Here is a 23,647-nt window from a genome sequence, read left to right on the forward strand (position 1 = left end):
AATTGTGGGAAAGATGGGAAAATGAGGCCTTTGTCCCCTAAAGGACTTAATCTCTGTATTGGCAAGATGTCATCTGCAGATTTTGTCATTATTACATTTATTGCTGATATTTTAATTTTTCATTATTACTGTGATTACTATAAAGTTAAAAATTTTTTTACATTCAATTTTGTATTTAGCCCTCTGGACCTGACTACTGTAACCACCTAAAGTCTCTAGTTGAAATTTAAGTTATATAATATGTGCACTAACTGTTTACTCTCAATGCATATTTTTTTTCTCACCAATATTATTACTGTTTTTACCAGTATTATGATTACTGTGCTATCTTTTATGCTGCCTCAGCTATTTTGTAGATAAGTACCGATTATTCATTTTTTTTATCATGTCTCATGCATCTAGATTGTTTATGTTACTGTCTGTATTTTCTATATTCCATATATATGGCCCTGAGCTGAAATAAAGGATATTATTATTATTATTATTATGAAACAGTACAGTATTAGTTAACTGTTTTTGAAAAATAATTGTACTACAGGTAATTAAAAGGATCTCATAATGACAGCTTCTGTTACTGTATAAAAATTAGTCTTCCTGTTAGCTGGATTGTGTTTTTTGCAATATTTGGTATTGAGGAACCATAGCTAGTGTTTCTATTCTTGACATTGAATTTTTAGGACTTTAGAAGAAGTGGCTTTTTGGTAAAGCAAAAAATATTTAAGGATTTTCATTAGGTGCAGAGATTAATGTTCTTACATTGCATTATTTGTTCAGCAGTAGAATGGGGCAGAGAACCTATTGCACTTCTTTGAACACCAAGGAGAAAGTTGAATAAAACAGAGTATTGAAAACCAAATATGATTAGTATATTGTAATATCATCAACAGTTGTAAACTGCATTAGTGATATGGATTAGCATTTTTGGAATTTCATACATCCTTTGTTGTATCTAATTTCATTGTCTTTCTTGTACGTATATAATTTCATTGTGTTGATATTCATGTCTCTCTCTCAATTTTACACAGGTAAACCTGCAGTGTCTGCAGGGAATTTGGATAGGATGGTTAATGAATGCATGAGAGATGACTATGATGATGAAATGGTAGATGAAGATGACCCAGAGCTCCTGGTAAGTACATATTAGTGACGTTTAGGAGACAAATCAGCATAAAGTCATATGAAAAGTTTATCTTATTCTGCCAAATGTTATATTTTTCAAACCAATGAAAATATACTTACTCCTGTCTCATGGTAGCAGGAGCATTAAATCCGAAGGAGCTGAGAAATGAAATATCTAAGCATTGATTATGATATCTGTAAATGATGAAATAATGGAAGTAAAACATAGGTACAGGATTCAACAAGAAGTGAATAAATGGGAAATGTGGTTTATGTTAATACAAATGTCTTTAGTGTAAAAGTAATTTTGATAGTATAATAAGACATTTCAGGAGAAATTCATACTGTATAACTGTAATTAAGTCTTTGTCATGCATGGGATATTCATATAAACCTCAAAGAAAGTTATCAGACTTGAGCTTGCAAAAGAGATGTTACTGTATATGACTGCTGTCCTTGTGGGTAACTGCCAGTTTATGGCATGTTATTTTGTTTTTTGATAACTCATCAAGTTTCATCTGGAACAACGTTGCAGTTAGTAACTCAGTTCCTGTTAATAACTGGTCTTTTTAAGGGAACATTATTCCATGATAATAACAGATCAGTTTTGAGAGTATTATAATCAAATATGTACTGTAATTGTAATTATCAGTTTCCAGATTCATAAAAGTTTTCTTTCTGAATAGCATAGGTAACAGAGTATATATAAGACTCAAACTAGTCTTTTTTATTTAAGGAAGTGCATCTTACTCTATCACTGTATCACTTTAGTGTTCTGTGGGAAGTTATAACAGAGACAATAAGAGGTCATAGTGGCTATAATGGATATATATTTGTAAGGTGAAAAAGTGACCAGTAGATTTGTAAACTATTATATTTTTGACAGGAACCTAGATAATGGTTATCAAAGTCCCTTTTGTAAATGTAAATTTCATAGCAAATTTTAAACAAAGTTTTAAGAAAAATAATTTTAGATGTTTTAAGAGATATAGGTGTATGTGGCTAATTCAGTGCAAGGGTAGTGAAAATGTACAAACTCATGGATATGCCATATAGCAGGTGTTGAGAGATTTTTTCAAAGATAAATTAGAAACCATTTCTTCAAATTAAATGTTAAAATGTGGGAGTGTGATATAGATTTGTAGGAAGTTTATGAACTTAGGGAAACAAAATTTTTTTCCTTTTTGTAGGCAGAGTTATCTGCTCTTGGTCCTGGAGATGATGATGATGATTCTCCTCCACCTGCGCCTGTTAGAGCAGCTCCAGCACCTCCAACTAGACCATCCCCAGATCCACCTGCAAATGATTATCGTAATCCAGAACCCACTGTACCAAGACAGAAACCAATGGCTGGAGGAAGCAATCTGGTGGCACTATTAGCAGAGAGAATATCGATGTATGAAGAGGCTGAGGCAAATGCCAAAGCTTCTGGAGAAACATCTAGGGCCCGCAGGTAGAGATTTCAGTTGTATAAATTTGCCTCCTCTGCAGGATGTGTAAGAGTATTTAAAGGATTATTTGAAGTGTTAGTTTTTGTTTTCTTGAATATAATTTCCTTTATAATTCAAATACAGTCAGTGATTTTCTGAGAATATCTTTCATAAATATGAAACAAATTATATAGTCATACACCTTGGTTCACAACGAACAGCCATACTTGGTTACATGTCAGATAACCTCTGTTACTTAAAGGATAAGGAATCCCCTTCAGTGTGTCTAGAACCCCAGAAAGTGCTTCCAATATTTTGTTCAACACATGAAAACGTTATTTTCAGTCAGTGAAACTGTACTGTCTCTCGTATCATTAGGTTTAATCGAGGTCTCAAAACATTACGTCAAATGGAAAAAGCTGCCAAAGCGGGAAGGCCTGTAAATGAAGATGAAATTCCTCCAGCTGTTGTTGTTAAATTATCTGGAAAAGGCTCAGATACATCATCTGCAGGTGTGCCCTCTTCTGAAGACACTCTGCCCCCACCACCGTTACCTCCCCACATCAGAGACCCCTCCGCTACTCCCAGTTCAATATTGCATGATGCAGCTTTTCAAGACCAGGATGGGCCACCTGTGAATGTCACGCCTAGATTACCTCCACAGCCACAGGTACGTGTTAGGCGAGTTGAATATATTTTTGCTGTTTTATATACAATTTTAGGTATTTATACAGATGTCTTGAGATGAGTCACCCATGAATGTCTTGTTTAGATTGATTAAAGAATCACAAGGTGTGTTTTGTTTATTTTTAAATTTCCTCATCCTTGATTTATTTTTATTTCCCTTGTATTATTGCATAGTTTTATCTTTTATTTCAAGTTTTGGATCCAAACATTATAAATCTAGTTTATTTGGCTAGCATAGTACAAACAAATAATGTTAATTTATATGTTTTCAGACCTTTTTATGATTTAATTATTTAGTCCTTTACTTAATTCTTTATATGTACTATCATTCTTTCTGTGAAAAGTGATTTGGAATATTTTCATGTGATGGCAGTTACAATAGTATAAAATTTTTAGTAATATTTCTAAATGGTGGTTATTCTGAATAAAGAAGGAAATTATTTCACTCCTTTTTTTCAGAATTCAACAGAGAGCAATAAGCCACCCCTTCAGAGAACCACATCAACATCAAGTGGTCCCCTGAGACGAACAGTTTCATTGTCAGGCACCGCAGGTGTTATACAGGCCCGTCAAAATGAATATAAATTGGCAGCATTGGCAGCAAAAAAACGTGGTGACAAAGAATCTGCTGTTTACTTCATGAGGGTCATGAAACGTTTTGATCCACTAATAGCTGCAGCTGAGAGTGGTCAGGTTATAGATTTAGCAATGTTACCTGGACCTCCAGGTAATACTGCTCCACCAGCAAGCACTGCAACTGCAACCACTCCTCCAACACAAGATAAACAGACTGGTGAGTAAAGAGTTGATTTGATACCTAAAAGTACGTACAGTCAGTTTTTGGTAATCACCTTAGAGCTCTTACAAACTACGTAGTAACTTTTTCCTTCTGAATCATTCAATCAATTTATCTCAAGAGGTTTTTGTATGGAGATAAAGTCTTTTGGCACTATTGTTTGTAGGACCAAGTGTGTTTTGGGTAGACATGCTCATGTAGGTATCTTCATCTTTGAATTATTTATGTACAGTACTTATAATAATTACCATAAGACTCATGAGAGATGTGTTTGCCGTGTTGATGTGCCTTTCTAAGAGTTTCTTTAATTGAAGAAGCACATGAGCTGTCAGGTAAGACAACTCACCTCTGGCCTAAATTTTTTATTCAATTCAGTTCAGTTCATCCAGAATATGTGACTTATCTAACTAAAGTGCAAGAAAGAAAAAGAACAGAATGTACATGAAACTGTGAAATTAATTTATCTGAGGAAATAATTAAATGCAACATTTTTATTTCAAATTATACCTTGTTTTTTAAATAGATACAGTGGTTCTCATCCTAAGGGAGATCTAAACCAAAATTATGAAAGCATTGTAAGATGTAAAAAAATTATGAATCTTATGTATCAGTGTATATGCATAGTATATTTAATGAATATGACATATACTATGTTGGTAAACACACAATAGTGTTTTGAAAGACTTAATTAAAATATTTGCGGGAAATAGATTTGTATGGCTTACATAGAAAGGAAATTAGGAATTAAAGCATTATGATGAAAACTTTAGTAGAACTTTCTTTTGGTTGTCATCAGCAAATTCTCAGCAAATTTTTTGCTCATTATATTTACTAGGATGTACTGTAATATTTACATATATAATTTTTAAAGTTAATATTATTATGAAATACTGGAAAATTAAAACTGCATTTTCAACTAGTTTATTTAAGGTTCTTTTCTTAGTAAATATCCCATGATGATGTTTTGACATTTTAATTATAAATTAGATGCCTTTTTCTGATATTTATGAATCATTTGTTCTGTTCAGAATCACCCAACAGCATTCCTGAAGGGCCAAGTAATACAGCTCCAGATGTTCCTAATGCCTCTGGGCCTGCATCTCCGTCATCTGTGATGGAAGCTCTTGAGCAGCGGTTGGCTAAATACACCGAACAAAGAGACAAAGCAAGGGTATGTAGTATATGCATGCTTTGCCTTCTGTTGTATGGTGGATATAATTTTTGAGGAAGGCCATGTACATGAGATAGACTAAATAATTTACTTTCCTGGGTAAGCATTTACATGTAATAGAATGGAAATTTTTTAATTTTTTTTTCAGAATAAGCAAAAACTTGAATTTTATTCACTGCACATGTCAATAAGTAGGACACTTTTAACATTTTAAGTTGGACTTCACTTATGAAATGTAGTGTAATTGAGTGAGAGGAGTCTTTTGTATGCCTTTGGTTTGTTGTCATCCTGAAATATTGGAAGGAATAGCCTTGTTTCCCATTACAGCTTATTTTTGGTCCTCCATTTTGTTACTTTTTTTCTTTTTATTCATTCTCTCTATGATTTCTTTCCACCTGACTGTCCAGCTATTTCAGATTTGTTGTTCTACTTTTGTCCCGCAATAAAAAAGATTTCCTCTCTTTGGAGGCCCCTAGAGAATTAGAAACTGATTTTCTGTTAAATTACAGCAGTGTATAATTATACTTTTTTATAGAGTAGTCGCTGTTTTGTCCTCAAAGAAGTTACCCTCCACGGTGTGTGCCAGTGCCCCATGGTGACTAGACTAATATTAAAGAAATATCTTTTAACCTGGTCTTGTAGCCGGGTATTATGCCATAATGATAAACACTATGACACATGATAAAGTATAATGGACTCAAAGACAAGAAGGCATTTTATCTTGTCGTCAGTGAAGCTGTACCCAGTTTCCTACGTCAAAACCAGAAGTAGTGACTATTGCGCATGTGCATTGGCCACTTTGTTCTATGATCAGGCCAGTTAAAAGACCAAGAACCATTACCCCTCTAGTTAATGCAGACTAAGGTGTCTCCAGCCAGTGCTCTCCATTTTAAGACGTTTCGATCTCCCATTTTTTTTCTTCAAGGATCATGGAATCTCCAAAATTTGAAAGTAGTGCTTATTTTTAAGATTTAGTGAAGAATATTTAGGTTTAAAACTGTAGAACAAAGGTTTGTTTTGAATATTGAAACCGGCCTTTGTTTGGTGAGCACATGGTCGATGTAATACACGATCCTTGCTAGCATTTTTATGAAAGCGAGAATTGTTAAAAAATTTGTCATTCCTTATGGAAGTTTTGGCTAAAGAATTGGTCCACAATGCATTATTAATTTAGATAATCTTTTCAGATAACGGTGTCTACAATATCCTAGGCATTAACCTACACGAGCTGTTAGCCTAACCAATTCATTGCAAATAATTTAAGACTATAGTAGCTATTGTTTGTAGCCTTTAACCTAAGATTATATATCTTGAAGGTGATTTAAATAACCCTGATTAGGTAGTTATCTAATGTTTCAGTGATAAGTCATTCCAAAAGGGACATGACAGTTTTGTATAGACTGAATGGCACATCCCTATTGCCATTGCCCTCTGCCCCTTCTTAGGGTTCTGGATAGGGAAAAATATGCACAGGTTCAAAGTCATGCCTTTTGGGCTAAACATTGCCCCAAGAATCTTTACAAAATTGGTGACCGTAGTTGTCCGAGAACTTAGGAAAGAAAGAATGCATCTAATAATTTATTTAGACGACTGGTTAATTTGGGAGGCCACAAGAGGAAAGTGCTTGAATAACCTAAGAGCAGTGGCCAACAGACTACGGTATCAAAAAGAGGTTTTGACATAGGAAAAACCTATTTTTGGTAGTCACTGTTGAGTCTTCAAAACCCTCCCATTCCCTTATGAAAAGCCATGGGATTTGGGTAAAGGTTCATCCACCGTTGACCAACAGAGTAATGGTTCTTGGTCTTTTAACTGGCCTGATCGTATAACAAGATGGCCGATGTACGTGCACATTATTCACTACTTCTGCAGTTTTGACATATGAAACTGGGTACAGCTTCACTGAAGAAAAGGTAATATGCATTCTTGTCTCTGAGTCCATTATACTCTATCACATGTCATAATGTTTATCATTACGGCATAATACCTGGCTATTAGTCTAGTCCACCATGGGGCGCTGTTAGACACCATGGAGGGTAACTCCTATGAGGACTCAAACAGTGACTACCAAAAATAGGTTTTTCTTATGTCAAAACCTGTCTTAGTAATAATAAATCTCATTATGAGCAAACAAGTTCATGGAAATGATAGATCTGATTGTAGACTAATTCATTATATGCTGGTCACCTTTGCTGCCATCTTTGAAATTGCTGGAATTTTGTTAGATACTATATGGTGTATTCATCTCTCAGTCCCCTCCTGTTAATCTCAATTGGTTGGTTGTTTCATTTTCTTTGTCAGTCAACCCTGATCTTGTAAGCTTATCTGATTGGAGATTTTGTAACATGTTCAGTACATATAAAAAAGTTTCTGTAAATGTTTGTTGTTGCTTCCCCTAAACGTACAATTCTTTGATTACGACTGGCTTGTAAGTGGTCATGGTTCAGATTGCCAAATCTACCACTCCCAAAACTCCCAAAACCTTTCTAGTTATCCCACTTATTAAAACCTTAAGTTAGACTTACTCTTGTTGAGAGTATTGCTCTGAGAGCTTCATTTTATTGCCTTCCATGACAGCGTTGCTTTTGAACCGGTTTAACTGATGACTGTGCTCATTAGTTCATAACCTCATCTTTCCAACCCATTCTTGTGCTCTGTTCACTGGCTATTTTAATTTTCTATATGTAAGAGTTTAATCACTTCTCCGTTGGGCTTGATGGGAGAGTACCCCCCTCATGATGCCTTGAAGCACTAATCAGGACACTCCCTCTTCACATAAATTAGTGGAATAAGTAGTCATCTGCTTGCACAGGCCAATGATGTTTCTAGTCCTTTTCTGCCAAACTTTGGAATCACTTTCTTGCATCCGTTTTTACTGAATGAAGAGGTAAATCTGTTACTTACATAATTATCATCTTTTTTTCATGTCCTTTGTTTTTGAGCCTGAAAATGAAAAGGGAATTTGGTTTTCTGCTTTTTGACCTTATCACTTCAAAAAAGTTATGACATTTTAAAGACCATGTCATATTTCTATTTGCTGATAGGGCTGAGACTTAGGGGTTGTTCTTAAATATGAAAATTCAAGCAAGACTATGTTAAAGATATTGGACAGCCAGGTGGAAAGAGACAGTTGAATAAGTGAAAGATACAAAGACAGTATACTGCCAAAAACTGAAGGGAGTCTGCAAAGAACTAGTAACTTTTAAAGAGTGGAAATTTTTTTTAAAGTGTGCGTGCAAGGTACACTGTTGGAAAATCTGGTATTGATGACTGGAAAATCTGGTATTGAGGACCTGGTACATTTATTTTAAGCCTTTTAATAAATATTAGAACTCAGAAACTACATTATGGGATTGGTTTCGTTTTGTGTGTTTTAAATACTGATATAATCCTTTACCCTGTTATTGGATTTAGAAGGTGATTGAAGATGTGAGATAGATGACATCCAGCACAATCTTTGCCAATTATCTTTTAATTTTTTACCTTTGTATTACACCAAAAATTGTATTGTAAATTTGTAAAAGGACTTCTCTCTGCTCCTAAATCTATATAATTTTTTACTAAAGAAGGTAATCGAGGGTTGCAGTGTTCCAGTAGGAAATTCGAAGGTTTTGAATAAATGAAATTCTGTGTTTTCAGAGTGAAGAGAATGCTCGAAAGGAACGCATGAACCAGCGCATCATGAAACAATATCAGGATGCTATTAAACTCCATAAAGCTGGAAAGCCTGTGGACTTTGATGAACTTCCCACCCCTCCTGGTACATTTTAATATTCCACTGTAGTGTTTAATTCTAATGTTGTTCATAAACAGAACAAACCCTTAACATAAGCGGATTTTCTCAAGTGCCTAGCTGGAGTCAAGTTATCAATAGCACAAGGTTTTGGTGGCAGCGGGAGATAGTCAGTGGGGAAAGAGGTGGGTGGAGCCTAACCTGGTCTCCCCATAGCGGATGCTGTGATGTTTCAGTTCTCTTTTAACTGTCTTCCAAGCAAGATGATCACTGTCTTTCTTGTATTTGCTAGGGGGAAACCAGGTGTCCCATTGCCACAAAAATCTTGTGCAATTAATGACCAGACTTCAGCTAGGTGCTAGAGAAAATCCCCTTATGTTAAGTTATGAAAAATACAAATTGATTTAAAATGTTATTTTTATGAGAACATTGATGTGAAATTACAGATATACCCTTAATACCTTTTACACGTTTTATCTTCATTTTAGATGAGAATCTATGAAGTGGAATTGGTTATTGTTATAGTGCCTTGCACTGGTGATTACTTGAAAAACTGCTTGCATGAAAGTGTAGTTATTAATTGAATTAAGACTTGCGCAGGCCTGTGATATTTGTTTTTGTTTCATATCTCTTAGTATGCAATGATGACATGTGGTTGTAACACCTTACCTTTAACTCAGATTTTTTTAATGTTGCTGCTTTTCATAATATACAGGCTTGGTATCAGCTCATGTGTAAAGTTGAGGTTATGTGGATTGAGGTATTAGATTCTTTTTGGCTGGCCATTTCTTAGTGTGCTTTGTCAGGACAGTCATTCTTTTATCTATTTTCTTAACCTTTGCCTAGTTTCACATGTTGAAAGAAAGTAATGTAACTGATCGTATGCAATCGGTTTGAACAAAACTTGAGCTGCTGCCTGGTCCTTCTATGATTATAGAATTTAGGTCAACTTGTTCCATTTCTCATTTATTTTCGACATGGTTAAGAAGGATTATTCTCCTCCTTTCCAGGGTTTCCTCCCTTACCTGTTGCTGGTGGAGGTGGTCCAGCTCCTGCACCAGCTCCTTCAGCACCAGGAGCCCCAGCTGCTGATACTGAAGGTGCATCCCCTCCAAAACAGGCTCGTGCAGCTGCTCCACAGCCTCCTGGTGCAAAGAAAGCTCCTGCTGCACCCAATGGTAATTTTATGTGATGGGGAAACTTTTAGATTGTAATTAATATCCAAACTATCTCTGTTATGTGTTTTACTTGGAATGTAGCCTGCAATGTCTCTTGCTCTTCTAGAAAGTGTAGTTCTGTGCAATTTCTTTTTGTAAAGTTCACATAATTTTGTAAAATTATTTCTCTCTCCATAGTTCGTAATGCACCCCAGTCGAGAGTGGAGAAGCAACTTGCTTTCTTAGTCAAGAGACAGGGACAATTTAAACAAGCAGCATTAGAAGCTAAGAAGCGAGGGGAAATAGAACAAGCCAAAGAATATTTGCGGATGAGTAAAGGATTTGACCAGCTCATTGAGGCCACCAAAGGTGGATTACCTGTTGATATGAATACAGTGAGTAACCTTCATTTTCTAACTTTGTTCAACGTTTTTTCGTAGATTTTATGATTAGGGTAATGATGCATTGAAATAATGAGTGGATTTACTCAGGCAAGCTGCCACCCAAAAGCCTGAGGTCATTTGTTTTACCAGCCTGAGAAGAGTTTATATAAGACTCAGAAGTCTGGAAAAACTAATCCTTCTTATTATTATTATTATATTTGTTCATTGTGATTAGGTTATCTTTATCAAGACCAAGCTTTTAAAGGAGGCAGTTAGCCAGTATGTTCATTTGGAAGATGGTGTGCATTCCAGACAGCCAGTTAAGTTAAGTTTTGAGTTTTCAGTCCTTTTGGGTTGCTTTTGATTGTTTAAAACTAATTTAGGCTTATAAATTTTATGGCAAAGGCACATTTGAGATGTGCTGTGATTATGTTATAGGTAGACTTAATTTTTATACCGATTAAATATAATAGATATGGATCTGTTGATATTAGTAGGGTTTGCTTTTCCTGTTTGTTATAGTAAAATGAGGGAACGATATTAGTTAAATGTTTCTTCTTCAGGAGTTATTTGGTTTTTTCCTTATTTCTGTGAGGTTTTTCTATTTGTAGTGGCATGAAGCTACTGTACTTATTAGCCATAAGTGATTACATTGTGTTGCTTAACATCATTGCCCTTTTGTTTGGTTTTAAGATTTTGCTTGCCCTGTAAGGAACAACTTGGATTTCACATAAGTACCTTAGTTTTTTGTGTATATAATATAAGTAGTATCTCAAGTTGCTTGATATGATTACATTATTAGGTTAGGGGAATTTTGTATTATTGTTTTATGACATTCTGAAAGATTGTTGGAATGCAGTTTTCCATTGTTTAGAATGAACCTTCATTGGACAAGTGTAGTAAGTTCCAGTATATGTTATTGGTTGATAAAAGGTTTGAAATGAAAGAAATGCCAATGTACAGCCTATTATAGGAAAAGAAGGAGAATAGATTTATAAGTAAGGTTTGTGAAACTTAAAGTGATCAAGGGGTTGTATTTGCTTCTTAATAAAGCCAAAGTGTAACACAACCATTTCTTTCAAGTTAACCACTTAAACATTTGAGAAATGTTTCCTTAAGGAAAAGGAAGTTCAAATAGGATTAGATTTGTTTGTGTTATAGTCTGATAGAGAAAAGATTTAAGTAGCTTCATAGTTACAACTTTGTTTGAATAGATACTAAAAGTGTACCCTATGTCATGAACAAATGCCCAAACAAAGTTAGGGGTTTCTTCAATGCTCCAGACCTGTTGAGGTTGTTTTGCAGTGTTTGGATTGTGATTTGCATTAATAAAAGGAATAAAGGTACATTTAAGGGTGGTTTCCAAATATGAATGGATTTTACTGTATTTAAAACCTTCAGAGTACTAAATGCCAAATGACAACTTTTTTTTAAATTTCTTGTCACAGGTACCTGTACCACCCCAAGAACAAGTCAGTCCTACAAATATTGACTTTGAAGTTGTTAATGCAGAAGACTGTGTCGTTGCTCCTCCACATGTCAGTGGGGACGTAACTATCATCTACACCAAGCTTGAAGAGGACTTGATTGCTCAAATTAAGGTACTGAAGTGGTTTATGTCTCAGATCTTATTGAAAGGAAAATATTTTTAGTAGGTGCAGTTATTTGATTTCATTGTTACAAATAAAGAGTTACTGAAAAAACTTGTTAAAATATTGGAAGCAAGCTTTGGTTTACATATTGCCAAACCTCACATTCATGTAATAATTCAATATGTTTTAAAAATAATTCAAAGCATGATTTTCAATGGAGTTGTTAATCAAGGGTTCCACCAGGGGGTGGCCACATGCTTGATAGTTTTGCTTTATGTTAGGAGTTCCTGGCTATATTTAAAGTATTATTCAAAGGTAGTACGAGTGCTTTTAGAACCTGAGATTCTTGTCTCACTATGGCAATAGCTCAGTTTGAGATACTGATCCAAGGAATATCTGATTTATGGAACGGACTTTTGAGGTTTAATGTTTATTTGATATAATTCCAGCTCAAATGTGAAATACTAGCAGGCTTTTGCATGGTTAGGAGCTTTTTGGTGATCCAACCACACCCTCTGGAGCTTGCTGACATTATTAATGTCAAAGATTTTGAGGTTTCTGATTTAGTGAACAAAAAAGTTGAAAGACCTCTTTTACACTATGTTGATTGTGAATTGCATTGCATATTAATGTCATGTAAATAAGTTGGATGGAAAGTGCCCAAGACAGAAGTCTTTGGAGACAAAAGGTCAGAGAGGGCTCTAGATGGTATGAGGAAGACAGGGTTGTTAGACAGCCTGACTTGTGTGCATGCATGAGACTAATACTTGAGGAGCCAATCATTTATTTCGTTACATGGAGGAAAACTTGTTCTAATGGTTGTTGGTATATTTAAGTATTTAAATATTCAGCATTGCTGTTTGGTTAGTGTGTTTGTGATTGTGCAAAGTATATATATAATATATGTGAAGTATATTTGTTTTACTATGAAGAGGTAATAGTCATAAATTTTTTTTCAGATGTACAGTATATTGAACTTTGCAGCCTTATAAATTCAATTTAAATCATACAATTATGCTAGTATACCTTAAACACTTCCGTATGTTCTTTTTCCTGAATGGTACATTGTAGGTTTTTTTTTTTTTTTGAGATGAGAGGGCTTATTCATTTTTATTTATAGTTAGATCTCTATGCTAGAAGAATGGCATTGCTGATGGCTGACTGATAGACTTGACAGTTGCAAGCAACTTTGGCATCTGTTTATGGTCATTGCTGTTTCACTGGTGCATAAGTTACCTTATTATTATGTGTCTGCCAGTTACAGTACTGGGAGCATAAGGAATATGTCAAATGGTGGTTTGTTTACAGTATTAAGAAACAAACAAATCCTTATGTAAGGAATTGGATTTTTAAGATGAAGGTAATAGTTACCACAGTGCTGATAATGAAAATTGTTGCAGTATTGACTGTGATTCAGTTTTTCTTTACCATATTCCTAATGAAAAGGTTTTTGCAATGTGAAATAAATTTGTACATTTTTTTTTCTTCTAATCCCAAGATGTGTGCTCAGACCAGAGAACACTTTAAAGCTACAGGAGATGTTGCAAGTTCTAATCGATTTGAGCAGCTGATTGTTCACACAAAGAAAGATCTTGATGCAGTTCGGGCAGCCTTCAAACGTGGAGACAATCCTCCACGTTTCCACTATGAAAACAGATCATTCAACATTATTCAGTAAGTTTAATTTTTCTAGAATTGAAATAGTATATTATTAAAAATTATTCAGTAAATATTCTTTCTTATAAGAACTAAATTTTTTGTTCATAGCTGTCAACTTTTTAGAACATTCCCCTACTTTGGAGAAGCACTGGACTGCCAAGCTGGTACTGAGATTCAGTAAGAAAGAGTGGCAAATGTATGGTTGAAATGGATGGAGATTGACTAATAGATTAAATATACCACTGGCAAACAGCAAAAGCATATGATGTTCATAGGAAACCTATTTTACCGAGCGTTGTAGCGACTTGGACACTGAATTAGAAAATGCAGAATTTGAGAGAGCTGGGAGGTTTTTTTACTATGATTGAGGAGGTTGCAGAGAGTTGTGCTGAGCAACAACGGGAAAATGGACCATGATTTCAGAGAATAAGTACATGAAACCTGGAAGGAGGCTTGGGCAATTATAAAGGAATTATAAAGGAAGAGCCACAAACAAAGATACTATAGAACAGATGAGAAATCAGGCAGAAAGTTCACGGGCAGAAGGGACTAGAGAGAGCTCATTTCAGGTTTAATCCAAAAAAAGAGAACAATCTTGTAAAATTGATGCTAATGAAATATAATTTTTCTGGAAATGAAATAACTTTGCAGGATTTCAGCTTTTAATTTGGTAAAATTTCACTTCAGAGACCCTGAGGCATGTTTTTAATTGAACTAAAACTTAATTTTAAATACTAAAAGTTATTTTGAAATATGCAACTGACCTGTCAGTTATATACATAGCTATATTCTCTGACGTCATGACATCACAACAGATTTTCAAAAACTTGCGGCAATCGCCGACAGTTGGTCAGGTGATTGTTACCTGTATGCCCTCTAGATAGTTACCTGGAAACCTCAGATTTTCTCTGTTGCCCGAGCCGGCAACATTATCGTTGTTGGCTCTACGATAGGATTTTCGCTGCTCGCTAGAGTATTTCATCAATTGGTGAAGTATTGTTTTGGCTTTCGCTGTTATTGACTTGGATTGAATTAGGATCTTGTTTTGGATTACTCATTTAACAATGTCGGACTCTGGAATTGTTTATCGAGTCTGCAGTAAGGGGGGTTGCAGAGTTAGACTTCCAAAAGCTTCTCTTGATCCCCACACACTTTGTGTGAGATGTAGACGTCGTATTTGCACGATTGAGGATAGATGTGAGGAGTGCATGATTTTGAGTGATAAAGAATGGAAGAAGTTGGACAGGTATGTCCGTAAACTTGAAAGAGATAGGGTTAGAAGAACCAAGAGTTCCCTTTCCCGTTCATCTATTAGTTAGGAAGTAGTAGACAACCCCATAGTTCCTTCTCCTGTTCCTACTGAATGTCCCTTAGTAGAGGTAGCAGCTCCCGAACCTGTCATCGAGTTGGGGGCGAAAGACTCGGGTATTGCAGGTATTCAAGCTGTACTTGAGAAAATGGGGCAGCAAATTGCCTCTCTAACTGAGCAAGGCAATCGTACCTAGACAATTGTAAGTGCATTGAGTGCTGGTACAAAAGTCAGTGTCAGTGTAGTGGAGGGTGCGTCCGATCGGTCCTGTCGCGCTCCTAGACCTAGACCTCTTACAAGCTCCCAGACCCAAGGGAGACGTAAAGTCGAAGGGAGGCGAGAGGCTCTGGTATCCGGTCGGGCGTGCCCTCGAGCAAACCTGTTGACGCCTCCTAGGTTGCTTCAGACAGCCATAGAAAAGGCGTGTCAAGTGCTTTTGGTTCGTCCTCCTCCGACGTCTCCCCTCGTCGAGGAGCTCCACATCTTCTCGACCTCTCAAGAAGAAGTTACCTCGAGGTGATGCGGTCGTGTCTGTTGAGCAACTCCCGGGCTGCAGTCACTGGAGTTCTTCGGAGAGGTTTTCGTCATCGGAAGCTTCCCCAGCTAAACAGAGCAAGGTAGTAATGACTCCCACCTCTCCTGCTGCTCACATTCCCAAGGTTGATAGCATAGATTGCAGCTTAGCAGCTCCATCGCTGCACGCTCCTCATCCGCCTTCTGATTGGGAGGAATCGCCAAACGAGTTTCCTTCAAAGCCCCAGCGTCCTCAGGAATCCTTAGCTGTTAGAGATCGTGCGGACGAATCGGACGCGACATCTTCGTCCTCTACCAAGGATATGCTGCAAGGAGTGCAGCGGCAGCTGTCAGCACTGATGGGAAGGCTGCAAGAACCGAAGCGTCAGCATGACGCTCCGGGACTATGGAGACTTCACTGAGCGTCAGCAGCAAGAAGCGCGAGGACAAGTGTGACGCTCGCAAAGCACACAAGCATGACGTGCACGCGCATCACGCTCCCGAGCATGACGCCAGTGCGTGTGCAAGGAATGAACGTGATGCCGACGCTTGTAAGCGTGACGTTCCAGTTGACGGGAGTTCTAAGGAACGCATCGATACCAGCAACACCCCAGCTATTGTGACTGCTACATCGTCCGACATGGAGCAAGACAAGGATAAACCATCGGAAATGTTAGAAGTACTTTCTGAGGAGGAGACGAAAGAACAGGCTCCCCCATCAGACTATAAGAACCTTATGCTTCTTTTTCAAGAACTTTTCGAAGCAGACTTTAAGCCCGCAGCCCCTAGTTCTCCCCTGCCCCAGTTCGTTTGTGGGAGAACTCAGAAGAGGTCTTCTTTTACGAAGATGGTCCTTTCCATTTCCGCAAAGAAAGCTCTCGCGAAGATGGATGAGTGGATGAAGGATAAAAAGGAGCGGGGTAAAACTGCATTCAGTTTTCCCCCTGCAAGATTGGCGTCGAAGTCTAGTGTTTGGTATGAGACTGGAGAAGTCCTGGGCCTGGGAGTTCCTGCCTCCTCTCAGGCAGATTTCTCCAGTATCGTCGATGCCAATCGTAGACATGCCATGTCTTCGGCGAAGATTCAGTGGACAATGCAAGAGTCAGATCATTTGCTGAAGGGCGTGTTCAGGGTTTTTGAGATCCTGAACTTTCTTGACTGGTCTTTGAGCGCCCTCGCCAAGAAAGTGGAAGCGAAGGACTCCCCGGACGTGGCAGGTCTCTTAAGCGTTATGTCTTGTATGGACAAGGCGTTACGAGATGGGACAAATGAAGTAGCAGCTGTTTTCATGGCGGGAATTGTGAAGAAAAGGTCCCTCCTCTGCTCCTTTACGGCAAAAGGGGTCATGCAAGTGCAGAGAGCAGAGCTTTTGTTTGCCCCTTTTTCTAAATTCCTATTCCCTCAAGATATGGTAAGGGATATTGCCACTTATCTTACGCAGAAGACCACACAAGACCTGATCTCTAAGGCAGCCAGCGGGGTTTTGCCTTCCTCGTTTGCAGCCAAGAGAGGGGGGAAAGAGGAGAAGCCGCCTCAATAGTCATTTCGTGGCAAACAGTCCCGAGGGACGTCAGGAACTGCTAGGAAGTCCTCCAGAAGAGGCAGCAAGCCTCCTTCCAAGAGGAGGCCATGAAGTGAAAGTCCTCCAGACAGAGATAGGAGCCAGGCTGTCCATGTTTTGGGAAGCTTGGAGAGACAGGGGGGCAGACAACTGGACCCTCCAAATCCTGAGGGAGGGCTACAAGATCCCGTTTTCTACCAAACCTCCCACAGTATTGGATCCCCTCAACTTGACGGCGAGTTACAAAGACGTCAGCAAGAAGCTCGCGTTGAAGGAGCAAGTAGAGCTTATGCTCTTAAAAAAGGCGATAGAACTGTATCACCGCAAGAGAACCCGGGGTTCTACAATCGTCTTTTCTTAGTACCCAAGAGCTCGGGAGGATGGAGACCTGTCCTGGACGTCAGTGCCCTGAACGCCTTCGTCGTAAAGACGAAATTCACGATGGAAACAACGCAATCAGTGCTGTCGGCGTTAAGACCAGGAGATTGGATGGTCTCATTAGACCTACAGGACGCTTACTTTCACGTCCCCATCCACCCGAGCTCTCGGAAATACCTCAGGTTCATGTTCGAAGGAAAGATATTCCAATTCAGGGCACTGTGCTTCGGGCTCAGCACAGCACCTCAAGTCTTTACAGCAATTATGGCGAATGTAGCCAAATGGCTGCACGAAGGGGGAATCCGAATCTCGCTTTATCTAGACGATTGGCTTCTCAGAGCCAGATCCAGGAAGCAGTGTCTGGAGGACCTGGAGATAACCGTAAGCCTAGTGGAGGAGCTAGGATTAGTTGTAAACATGAAGAAGTCTCATCTGGAACCTTCTCAATCGATCATCTATTTGGGAGTTCTGATGAACTCTTGGGATTTTCGGGCTTTTCCCTCCCAGGAGAGACAAGACCAATGCCTGGCTTGAGGGCAGGAATTCCTGGGGAGACAACAATGTTTGGTGAGGGAATGGATGAGTCTGCTGGGGACCATTTCCTCGATCGAGCAGTTCGTCTCCCTGGGAAGACTGCACCTCAGACCTCTGTAATTTTGCCTCAACAGGAATTGGAAGAGGAAGGAACAGCAGCTTTCAGACACCTTCCCGATTTCAGCAGAGGTGAAAAATGACTTGAAGTGGTGGCTGAATCCAGCGAGGCTGGGAGAGGGAGTCTCACTTCAACACGTGAACCCACAGCTAGTATTATACTCAGACGCCTCCGACCTAGGCTGGGGGGCGACGCTAGGAAACAGAGAGATTTCGGGGCGATGGAACGAGGCCGAGGAATCGTGGCACATCAACAAAAAAGAGCTGATGGCAGCCTTTCTAGCTCTGCAAGCCTTCGAAGAGTGGGTGTCAGACAAGGTAGTGGAGTTGAGCATGGACAACGTGACTGCTCTAGCATATGTCAAAAAGCAAGGAGGCACCCACTCCTTTTCCCTGAACGAAACAGCCAGGAATCTCTTGTTATGGGCAAAGGACAGGAATGTTGTTCTACGAACAAGATTTGTGCACGGAGAGCTGAATGTGAGAGGGGACCTGTTAAGTCGAAAGAACCAAGTCCTTCCGACGGAGTGGACTCTCAAGATGGAGGTATGCAAAAGTCTATGGGGGTTATGGGGTCAACCCTCCATAGACTTGTTTGCGACAAGCAAGACGAAAAGAATGCAGACGTTCTGCTCTCCGGTTCCAGACCCCCAAGCCATAGCAGTGGATGCATTCCTCATGGACTGGAAAGGACTGGATCTGTACGCCTTCCCGCCTTTCAAGATTCTGCACAAGGTGGTGAAGAAATTCTCACAGTCCGAAGGAGCCAGAATGACCCTGATAGCCCCGTACTGGCTGACGCGAGACTGGTTCACAGAGGTGATAGATTGGCTAGCGGACGTTCCAAGGACCCTTCCGTTACATCCAGATCTGCTCAAACAGCCCCACTTCGAATGGTATCACAGGAATACCCTCGCTCTGCATCTAACTGCCTTTCGACTGTCGAAAAACTCCTCAGAGCTAGAGGCTTTTCGCGAGAGGCAGCAAAGGCTATCACCAGAGCGAGGAGGACGTCGACCATCAACGTCTACCAGTCGAAGTGGGAGGTGTTTAGAAACTGGTGCAAAGAGAAGAAGGTGTCCTCGTCCAGCACCTCTGTGAGCCAGATTGCAGACTTCCTTCTTCATCTGAAGCTTAAAGTAGGTCTAGCCACGACTACGATTAAGGGATATAGAAGCATGCTGGCTTCAGTCTTTAGGCATAGGGGACTGGACTTGTCTAGAGATCAGGACCTTCATGACCTAATTAGATCTTTTGACACTTTGAAGCAAGAGAGAGAGCAGGTTCCAGGATGGAACCTGGATGTTGTGTTAAAGTTTTTGATGTCGAGGAAGTTTGAACCCATCCAGGAAAGCTCTTTCAGGGACTTAACCAGGAAGACGCTTTTTCTGGTTGCTCTCGCTACTGCAAGGAGGGTAAGCGAGATTCATGCGATGGATAAAAAGGTGGGAATTAGTAAATCCAAAGCAGTTTGTTCTACCACCTTAGGATTCTTAGCCAAGAACGAGATGCCCGCTAACCCTTGGCCTAGATCTTTTACTATTCCTAGCCTTAGAGACTTTGCAGGCCAGGAGCAAGAAAGGACTCTGTCCGGTGAGAGCCCTGCAAGTTTATTTGCAAAGATGCAAAGAGGTCAGGGGGACCTTTGACAATTTATGGTGCTCCGTCAAAGACCCCAAGAGACCCATGTCAAAGAACGCTATGGCCTTCTTTATTAGAAGCGTGATAAAGGAGGCTCACATTGAGTGCAACGAAGAATTGTACAAGGAACTAAAGGTAAAAGCTCATGAAGTTCGAGCAGTCTCGACATCAATGGCCTTTAGGAAGAACCAGTCCCTAAAAGCCATCTTAGAAGCAACGTACTGGAGAAGCAACTCCGTCTTTTCTTCATTCTATCTTAAACAGATAGAAACGGTCTATGAAGATTGCACAACCCTTGGATCGTTCGTAGCCACTGGCTCAGTGATAGGTGAAGGAGTTGATGCCTGTTTAAGCCCATATCAAGGGCATAGGTGGTTTTGTGGCGTAGAGGTCACGTCCTGTCGACAAACCCCTTTGAGCTCTTCAGCTACACAGGTCACATCCCTAAGCTGGAGCTCCTAAGGAGAGCAGACGCAAAGAGGCAGTACTTTTGAAGTCAGCTCCCTTAGCAGGTAAGAGTCAAGAGTTACCTTACATGTAGTTGTTTAACAACGATGTTGCTGTCTCTGACCCTCCTCCAAAGGTGTCAATCAGCTATGTATATAACCGACAGGTCAGTTGCATATTTAAAAATGACATTTTTTTTTATAAAATAGATTTTTAAATATACTTACCTGGCAGTTATATACAATCAGAAACCCACCCACCTCCCCTCAGGAGACTAGAGGGCGAGAAAATCTGAGGTTTCCAGGTATAACTATCTAGAGGGCGTACAGGTAACGATCACCTGACCAACTGTCGGCGATTGCCACGAGTTATTGAAAATCTGTCATGATGTCAGAGATATAGCTATGTATATAACTGCCAGGTAAGTATATTTAAAAATTTATTTTATAATAAAAATGTCATTTTTACTTTTAAATAGAATGGGGAGTAATGTTTTAAGTAGTTCTTGAACTTCTGAAACTAGAGAGCTAGTCTTGTATGTTACTGTATACCAGAAGCATTCAGAATGCTGGGATGCAGGTAACCGAATCTTGTGTTCATCACAGAATGCTCTTGTTTATGTTTTGTTTTAAATTTTTAATTCCTTTTAACAGGTGTAACACAGATTTGAATGATTCTGATTGTGAAGTCACTGTTGTTAGAGGAGTTAATTTCAACGTGGACAACCCAAAGGATGTTGATACCTATGTGAAAATAGAATTTCCTTATCCATCAGTAAGTATATGTCAAAATGTGTATTTGTAACTTATTTACATACTGGTTTTAATGAGTCATAATTTACTTGCCATATTATGGTGTAAAATAAACTCTATGTAATGGCTGATTCTCTTTTTTGCTTTTGAACAGGAAAATCCACCACAAGACAGATCGTATGTAGTCAAGGACACCAACAATCCAGAGTACAATCACAAAATTGTCTTCAGTATAGATCGCAAGTCCAGGGCTCTAGCTCGTGTCTTTAAGAGGCATGGTGTGAAAGTTCAGGTTATAGCAAAGGGGTAAGTCAAGAGGCCATGGCAGTACAAAGAAACTTGCCCCATTTCTTTTTCCAGAATATATGCATTAGAATGATTTTATCTGCTTGTCTTTAAAATTTGAACATTATCCAAAAGTCATATTGTTTACTGATGTATTATCATCACTGTTTACTTTTAACTTACTAGCTGGTTATCTTTTAAGAATATGATTGTAGATCAACAGCAGTATAAGCATATTGTTCAGATATGAAAAAACCTTCGGTCTTAACATTAGGATAATGTTCTAGTGCCAGCTGGAAATCCAGTAAAATTAATAAAAAACTTATGTAATCCAAGAACTATTGGCATCTGTGCTTGATCAAGAGGTATGTGGGAGCTCCCACAATACCTTGGGCATCCCGTGAGCTCATCAGTTTCTTCCTTACTGCCTTTAAGAGAGGATGTGATTATTCTCTATCTCTTTAAAGCTGGTTTAGTTTGCCCATTATTTCTTTTTTATCTTTTCTCTGGGTGTGCTCAGTGTGTGTGATCTTGTAGGTTTGTATAAGTGGTGAGAGATCATGGAGTGTTTTGCCTCACCAACGAAGCTTTATTTGGGATCTCGCAAGAAACAAAGGAAATGCGCTGGAGTGAGTGGGTTTCCTTGGTCGAGATTTTTAACATCAGTGTCTACGGATCCTCACCCAACGTACAGTATGCGTAGAGAAAACATATGTACAATTACTAATCCATGTTCAATTTGTCGTTGTTGGTCGATGGAACAATAGAAAAAGTTTTATGAAAAGGGTCAGTACAAGAGAAAGGAGATGCCGCCATCTTTGAATGACTAAGCTTCTTCAGCTTCGTATTTGATGCTTCCCATACCCCTTCGGTTTCTTTTAATGATTTGTTGTTGGAGGCATCAGGAGGGGTTTTGGGTGGTGTTGTACCTAATTATGCTCCTTCCTTTCCTGTGGGGAGAGGGGGGAGTATCACCATCTTTGTTGTATGTTTCAATCCCCGTTAGGCACAGGATGGAGGGGGTGTGGGTGGCGTTAGGCCTATCAAGGGTACCAACCTTGGATGGGCTGTTGCCGTACTATATGATGTCACACTTCCCACCTGGTCATCTGTCAATGGGTATCCCTCCTACCCCTGGTCTGCAGTTTATGGGGGCGAATGCTACAACAGCTATAGCGGCGCATATGATTCCGACGTCACGGGTATTAACTTTGCAGCTCCAGCGTGGATATCATCAGCGTCTACACAATGTCTTCCATCAAGCACGGTTACATCACAGCCTGTGCCCTCAGTGATATCACAATCTAACACGCATCCACCATGACGTCACAGTCTACTTTCACTCTCTCATCTTCAGACTCAGTAGCATGCACATTTATGGAGAAATTGCAAGTTTTAGAAGAGAAGATAAATAAAACAGGCTAGAAGAAAAGACATAAATAGTCTTCTTCTTCTTCTCCTTCTCGTTCTTCTTCTTCGGAAGATTCAATGACGTCAGTGCGTTCACCAGTCAAACGTTGGAGGATAAGGGACTTCTTGGCTGATCCTTATGCCAAGAGGTAAATTTCCTCATCTTTGAGCTAGGACTGTCGCATCCCTATCAAAATCAAAGTGCAACAGGTAGTTGCTAGTTGCTAGTGCCAGAAAGCAAAGTGGAGGACATCATTTGGATACATTGTCAGGGCTGAAGGGATCGATGGACACTGGGGTGGAAGCGGCTGGGGCTAAGGTGCCAAGCGTGATAAGAAAGACATTTGGGGATGCCCCACAGTGGTCCAGAGCAGGTTCCAGTCTCCTGTAAGACCTTTTAAAGATGAGGAGGAAAGATGATAACACACCAATTAAAAGGTCAAATAATGGAGCGTTGGTAACCCCGCTGAAAGCACCAGTTGAAGTGGTGGTTTGGCCTGGGACCAGAAGGTCAAGGTCAAGATCCCCAACGACAGTAATGACATATGTTCTATGTCCAGGGAACCGTCATCTTGCTCTAGATCATGGAGCAGTGAAAGTTAAGACGTTCGAGTTCACCTTGTGGCTATTTAATAACTAGCCAGCAATGCCCATCAGAGAACACAGTGCCGCGGTCGTAGGATTGGGTGATTGTGAATGCCATGGACGTTTGTCTGCTGATAGGATTGATTGACCTATGTCGGTGTCTCAACAAAATCAGGATGTTCTGGCTTCTTATGCGGAGGTGATTGACTTGATTCGTCAATTCAATAATCTTTCAAGGTCTGAAACGCCTTCCAGCATAGCTCTGACCGGAATTGAAGCTCTATTGGGACTAAAAAAGGATGTACAAGTGCTGTATGAATTACCGTGCTCAAGTCATGCAGAATCTGTGTTGCAGCATGTTAACGCACGGATTTCTGGAAAGGGTAAT

At 39.3% G+C, this 23,647-nt stretch overlaps 1 protein-coding gene across 2 annotated transcripts in view; it reads left to right on the forward strand.

Moving 5' to 3' along the window:
- LOC135202315 (coiled-coil and C2 domain-containing protein 1-like) overlaps positions 1-23,647 on the forward strand; it is a 35,204-nt gene that overhangs the window by 5,860 nt on the left and 5,697 nt on the right. For both annotated transcript variants that reach the window (XM_064231657.1, XM_064231656.1), the window contains exons 3-14: positions 1,026-1,129; positions 2,310-2,572; positions 2,928-3,219; positions 3,696-4,029; positions 5,061-5,203; positions 8,843-8,963; positions 9,947-10,114; positions 10,292-10,488; positions 11,925-12,077; positions 13,567-13,742; positions 20,881-21,001; positions 21,134-21,285. In XM_064231657.1, coding sequence (XP_064087727.1) covers positions 1,026-1,129; positions 2,310-2,572; positions 2,928-3,219; positions 3,696-4,029; positions 5,061-5,203; positions 8,843-8,963; positions 9,947-10,114; positions 10,292-10,488; positions 11,925-12,077; positions 13,567-13,742; positions 20,881-21,001; positions 21,134-21,285 — 2,224 coding nt within the window. The remainder of the gene's footprint in view (positions 1-1,025; positions 1,130-2,309; positions 2,573-2,927; positions 3,220-3,695; positions 4,030-5,060; positions 5,204-8,842; positions 8,964-9,946; positions 10,115-10,291; positions 10,489-11,924; positions 12,078-13,566; positions 13,743-20,880; positions 21,002-21,133; positions 21,286-23,647) is intronic.

Source organism: Macrobrachium nipponense, chromosome 30 (genome assembly GCF_015104395.2).
Source record: "Macrobrachium nipponense isolate FS-2020 chromosome 30, ASM1510439v2, whole genome shotgun sequence".
NCBI lineage: Eukaryota > Metazoa > Arthropoda > Malacostraca > Decapoda > Palaemonidae > Macrobrachium > Macrobrachium nipponense.